Source organism: Leucopleurus acutus (assembly GCF_964270905.1).
Source record: "Leucopleurus acutus genome assembly, chromosome: 10".
NCBI lineage: Eukaryota > Metazoa > Chordata > Mammalia > Artiodactyla > Delphinidae > Leucopleurus > Leucopleurus acutus.
The window spans coordinates 40,232,752-40,239,239 of record NC_139153.1 but is presented as its reverse complement, the minus strand read 5'-3'; the positions used below and the strand labels follow the sequence as shown (position 1 = coordinate 40,239,239).

At 55.1% G+C, this 6,488-nt stretch overlaps 1 protein-coding gene across 1 annotated transcript; it reads left to right on the top strand.

The window, feature by feature from the left end:
* Positions 1-224: 224 nt before the first annotated feature.
* On the top strand, positions 225-1,536 carry LOC309966967 (antibacterial peptide PMAP-23-like; the record flags this gene model as incomplete). Its single annotated transcript, XM_082847422.1, has 4 exons — positions 225-422; positions 1,050-1,157; positions 1,301-1,372; positions 1,459-1,536. The coding sequence occupies 4 exons, from the start codon at positions 225-227 to the stop codon at positions 1,534-1,536; spliced, it is 456 nt and encodes a 151-aa protein (XP_082703548.1).
* Positions 1,537-6,488: the final 4,952 nt, after the last annotated feature.

The following is a 6,488-nucleotide window of genomic DNA, read 5'->3' as shown; positions in this document are numbered from 1 at the left end:
AGATGGAGAAACCATTTCTTCACCTTCCACAGGAGGCTTCCCCGCTCCCACTGCCCAGCAATCCTGTGAGGCAACAGCAGGGGCTGAGGCAAGTCCAGCTGACAGCCGGGGAGGAGATCAGGGATGGGGCAAGTCAGGAAGACGCGTGGTTGGGCCATTGCATCAGGCCCAGGAGGGGCATAAAGGAGGGTCCTGCATGCTGGGAGGAGGCCGACTTGGGGACCATGGAGACTCAGAGGGCCAGCCTCGCCCTGGGGCGGTGGTCACTGTGGCTACTGCTGCTGGGACTAGTGGTGCCCTCAGCCAGCGCCCAGACCCTCAGCTACAACGAGGCCGTGATTCATGCTTTGGATCAGCTCAACGAGCGGTCCTCAGAAGCTAATCTCTACCGCCTCCTGGAGCTGGACCCACCTCCCAAGGCCGTGAGTCAGGAGGACCCTGGGGAGGGGGCTGTCTCCCGCCAGCCATGGCCACACTGTCACCGACTCTGCTCAGGCTGTACCTCCAGTCAGGAAGGGACTTCTCCCTCTAGGTGGGCTCCCACCTCTTCCAGGAAACCTTCCCAGAGCTGGGTCCCCTCCCAGCATGAGAGCTTCCTGCCTTAGCATCTCTACTGTGGGAACAGGTGCCCTGGGCTCCAGGGCTTTCTGGGAGCTCCAGGGTAGGGGGGATGGTTACTCGGTCTGTGATGTGACTTCCCTGCTTTAAGTCCCATCTGTTCCTTATTGTCTTCCTACCAGGGAGGGCTCTGCTCAGCTTGGAGATTCCAGTGACAAGGTCTTTCCCTGCAGGTGGTCCCTGACTTGCCTCAGCCCCTCCGTGGGGAAGGTGTTCTCATCAGAGCTGGTCTGAGGTCCCCTCCTGCTCTCTGTGTGCCCATGAGTCCAGGAGTGGGCTCTGTCCCCTCCCCCTGTGCACCCAGCACCAAACCCAGGGCCAGGCACACAGGAGGGGCTGAAGAGGCTGCCGTCTAGGTGAGGGGCAGGGAGACAGATCAGAGAAGGAAGCATGAGCTTGAGCCCAGTCACCCCATTTTGACCCTTGACCAGGATGAGAACCTGGACACCCCAAAGCCTGTGAGCTTCACGGTGAAGGAGACCGTGTGCCCCAGGATGACCCAGCAGCCCCCGGAGCAGTGTGACTTCAAGGAGAATGGGGTGAGGCTGGGGGCTTAGAGTCCTGGTGGATGCTTCCCAGGGAGCTGAATAGGGGGCTTTGGGGAAGATTTCTAGCCCCTGGGCTGAGGCTGGGAGGCAATGGTCTGGGGGTTCCAGTTTGAGCTCGAACCTCCCCCTTACAGCTGGTGAAAGAGTGTGTGGGGACAGTCACCCTGGCTCAGATCAGGGACAACTTCGATATCACTTGCACTGTGGTGAGTGGCCCGTTCTGTGTTGTGGAGCTAATAACAGGGTGCGTTGAGGAACATCCTTTGGACCAAATACCCACTGCCCCTTCCAGGGCAGAGAAAGGCCCTCCTACCTGGCCCCTCCCTCACCCGAGCCTCAGGCCTCCAGGACTGGCTCTGCCATCCCTTAGAGCAGTGGTTCTCTAAGTGGGGTCCCACCCGGGAACTTGACAGAAAGGCAGATTCCCAGGCCACACTCAGACCTCCTGAATCAGACTCTGGGCTGGGGCCCAGCCATTTGTATTTTCACAAGGCCTCCAGGGGATTCCGACTGTGCTGAATTCTGAGAGGCACTGACTAGAGTAATGTGCTTTCAGCCCCTACTCCCGTCTAGCTTTGCTGGGATGGGCTTGTGACCCTGGGAAACCCCTTGCCATCTGTGGACCCCAGTTTCCTCATCTGTCTGTGGATGTAGGGTTTCAACCACATGCTCCAAAGGTCACAGCCAGAAAGTGAACTGGGGCCCAAAGTCTCCTGAAGTCACCCAGTTAGTGGGGATGTCCACGTGGGGAGGATTCTGGTCTTACCCTGGGCCCATTTTCCATAGTAACTTGTTTCTTCCTGTTGCATAGCCCCAGAGTGTCAGGGGACTGAGAAGCCTCGGTAGGAAGATACTAAGAGGTTGGAAGAAGTATGGCCCGATTATCGTCCCAATAATCAGATTAATTGGGTGAATTGTGAGCCCAGGGAAAAGACCTAAGGGTCTGCCTGCCCTGGTTCAGACTTCTAGACTCTGAGAAATAAATTCTTGTGAAAGCAACTTACTCCAGGCATCAATTTCATTTGTCTCCCCTCCTCCCACTTACCAGGACCGAGTCCTTAGCTCCGGGTAGCCTCTTTTGTGTGTGTGTGTGTGTGTGTGTGTGAGAGAGAGAGAGAGAGAGAGAGAGAGAGATCACTTCTGTAAACACAGTCATGGGTGAGGCCCCTGTTCCTTCCAGGAGGGCATGGGGAGAGGCCAGGGCCAAGAGGTCCATTCTCGGGTCCCTCCCATGCCCTTCACACACCTCTGCCCTCCTCCTCCAACACCCAGTAGGGACTTAAGGAGACCTGCTCTGTGTGTAGTGCTGGTGGGGATGCTGTCCCTGCTCACATGGAGGTGACAGTCTGGAGGGGCCAGGCTTTTGTTAAACACTCACAGAGACGCAGTTCAGTCTCAGGGTTAAGCCTACAGGTACAATGCCCATAGCGTTTCACTTGCCCTTGACAATCTTAACTCTGGAAAGCCCACCCCTCCTTGCTTTTCCTTTGGCATTGAGACACATCACTGTTTCTTCAGCTGGGTCCCAGATTTCAGTTGTGAGCTTGTGTTTATTTTTATTTTTGGCTGCACTGGGTCATCGTTGTGGTGCTCAGGCTCTTTGTCGTGGGCTTCTCTCTAGTTGTGGCACGCGGGTTTAGTTGCCCCACGGCAGGTGGGCTCTTAGTTCCTCAACCAGGGATCGAAGCCACGTGCCCTGCATTGGAAGGCGGCTTCTTAACCACTGGACCACCTGGGAAGTCCCTGTGAGCTTGTGTTTAGGGATCAAAGGTATATAAATGTTTTTTTACCATTAAAAAGAAGCATCCTGCTCATTGGGGTGAAGAGCTCTGCATGAGTGTGAGAGATACAAAGAGTGACACACAGGTCACATATCTGTTTGCCTGGGTGTTTCAGACACTGTCCATGTCTTGCCCACTCCCCATTCTTTGGCTGACCTTTGCTCTGGGGCAGACTGGAAACATTGGGGAGTTTGAACCCAGGGAGCAGCCTCAACCAATTATTGGGGGGACTTGGTAGAAAAATACCTCCTCTTCCTCACTTCTTGGGGGGTCCACTCCCAGACATGTCACACCTCCTCCTGAGGTCCCCAGCTGGCTTAAGCCCCTGTCGACCACTTCTGTGACCTGTTCATTGACACGTCCTCTTCTGACTCAGGTCCTGCCCTGTCTCCCTTCTCTACACTCGTGCTGGTGCTTTCTGGAATCACCTCCCAAACAAACTACTTCCACTAAATGCTTGTCTTAGGTCTGCTTGTGGGCCAACCGTACCAAGACACAGATTCCCCTCTCTGAGAGGGACAGAGGACAGGATCTCACAGAGCATTTACTTTGCTACCTGTCAGGCTTGTCTCCTCTTGGTGAGCAGGTGGGGCTGATCTCAGGCAGGTTAGAGGAACCTCATGCTTCTCACTCTATATCAATGCAAGTTGGGGGAGGAAACTTTACAGAGGACACACAGGGAGCTGTGTTGTGTCTGTGCCAGAGGATACAGGCTTGCCATTGCCAACAGTTAAGTGGTCAGGATTTTTCTGAGCTGGTTGTTAAACTCTTGGTAGCTTGAAATTGGCCTTGGTGAAAGTATTTCCACCATGGAAATCAGCAAATGTTTCCCATCAGTTTTGTCATAGCTGGTACATCACTGCCCAACCTGAGAGACAGATCACTCATCAGGATGATATGGGCCTGTGCTGATCACATATGTTTCCAATTTCCTCCCGTGACTGCCCATCCTGCTTCCATGACAACCCACCTATAGCCTCAGCCCTGTCTTGCCCTTTCATATTTTACATCGGAGTTGGCCATATGTCCCTTGCCTGGGATCAGGCCCTCAACATGCATACATGACCACTGATAGCAGAAAGGAGATGACACAAACATTTTTTCCATTGCAACCTTTGAGAAGGAGACAAAACAGGCAGGGAGGCATAGAGGCCTTGTCAGTGCCTTCTACAGTGACTGACTGGTGAGAGAGTCTGCTGTTTGACCATTAGACCTCTTACCCCTGAGAAAACAGGTAACAGACTTTCATGAATGGCATAGAGCATTGTCAGTCCTCCCTGAGAGTAAAACTCTGGATGGTGAGTTCCATTTGCATGTGATGGCTACAGTGTGATGGGTGTGCAATGGAGGGGACCTGAGCCCAGCAAGGGGGAAAGAGGGTGCTCTGGGGAGAAAACTGCTTAGGACAAGCAGAGGGACTGGCAGGGTAGAGTGAGAAGTGACACTCAGTTCAGTGCTCAAGGGAGGCATGCAAGGGGGTGGGTCAGGGTGGGACTGGAGAGATGGACAGACCCAGGTCTGGAAAAGCAATAACGAGCCGGATGATTTTAGAGGGGAGAGCAGATCCTTGTCCACGTTAGCCAACACCCTGGCTTCAGTGTGTGTGTGTGTATGTGTGCGTGCGTGTGTGCGTGTGCGTGTGTGTGTGTGTGTGTATGTGTGTGTGTGTGTGTGTGTGTGCATTCACGAGGGGTGAATCATCAGGGAGCCGCAAGGACGTGTCGCCCCAGGGCAATGGCCAAGGGGAGAGGAGGGAAGGGAGAATAGAAGGAGGGTTGTCACAGAAGCTGAGAGAGTGTGGGGCTGACTGGGATGGATGGAGTCACTGCAGAGGGGATGAGGCAGGTTTACTCCCTGACAGGTTGAACAATGCGAGGGGTGGGTTCTGAGAATGTGATCATGGGCTGGTCAGAGTCCTGGTGTAGATATGAGATGAGTGTGGGGGAGGTGACTGTTCGGTTTTGACCACATTGGTTCTGAAATGCCAGGGGCATGAAATTCCAGTTTCCCTGGGTGGGGCACTGGGCAACAGGTGCTGTGAGCGCCCTGCCCAGATCCCCCTCACTGGGCGGCTGCCCCCCCACCCCGCCCCGTCCCCCATCTGTTTGAAATGTGCAATATGGATACTAATGGCTCACAGGTGCCCCCTTCACAGCTGCCTTCACAGCCTCCCAGGAGATGCCTGGGGGGTTGTGTCCCCTCTGCCCTCAGCCTGTGGATGGGGACTGACTATGAGGGGACATCAAAGCCCAGCCCCCACCTCAGTCAGTCCTAAAGCAGGGGTTCCAGGCTTTTGTGGGTGAGGCTGAAGCTCGTCTCAGGGTAGAGCACGTCCCTGCTCAGCTCCTTCCTCTGCCCTATCCTGCTCCCCTCCGCCTCCCTCCTCCGGACAACACTCCTCAATAAATCAGATGCCTCTCACTTCCCAGCTGAGGCCCTGCTTCTAGGGAACGTGGCCTGTGATGGTGGTGGAGCTGTGCAGAGTTCACCCACTCGTCCCAGGTGGGTCAGGCACGGGGCCTGATGTGGAGAGAAGAGAGAAGAGCCCGAGGCGTCCAGGGTGGTGGTGCAGGAGGGGAGTGGAGTGGGCGTGGTGCTGTAAGCCAAGGGGCATTGAGGATTTTACAAAGTGGCCAGAGTAGGACAGGAGCCCACGAGGCCCAGGGAGATGACTCCTAATATTTTCCTATTGTTTGTGCAGATGTGAAGGCCACTAACTTCAGTGGGGGGCAGCACAGAAGCCAAACACAGCGAGTGGAGGAGAGCAAGAGGTAAGGAAGAGGGAGGGAATGAGTGAGGACAAAGAGGGGCTTCTCCATCCCCCAGACCCCTGCTGTGCCAAGGAGGGAATCTGGGCTGTAATCAGGCAAGGTCCTTGTGGACCCTGCCCTTGAGCCCCACCAGTGAGGTCTCAGGAGTTAGTTTGGGGGCTCCCGAGACGGGACAGGGGACTCCAGGTCAGCCTCAGTGGGGCAGAGGGAGAGAATTCTGAGGGGTCTAGATGTCTGAAAGGAATTGCTCTCCTGCCCGTGTGGCCCTGAGCAGGAGAATTGATCTTTCTGGGCCTCTGTCTCTCTATCTGTAATTGGGAACAACATTATCTCCTTTAAGGGGTTGGTCTGTCATTTAGGTAGAGAAGGAAGTTCAAGGACCTCATAGGGGCCAAATGTGAATCTCAGAGGGTGAGAGAGTCAGGAGACAATAGTTAGAGTGTGTTAGTCTCAGGGCACAGTGCCGACTCGTCTGTCAGTGCAGGGACCCAGAGAGACACTTGGAATCCCCATCAGAGCAGGAGGAGATGAATTAAATGCAGCCCATGCACACAGTGGACTTCCCTGAGGGCACCGAACTGGCCCTTCTGCACTAGCCTTTCCCATGTGGCCATTAGAAGGTAGCAGCTGGCACAGTAGGGCGGGGTACCCTCCAGACTGCCTGTGCTCTGACTCGGCAATGCCCCTGCCAGTCAGAGCCCAAAAGTCTCGTCCCTCAGTCCCCATGGTCTCTCTAGCCTCAGCCCGAGGGTCAGGGCTGCCCTGGTCCC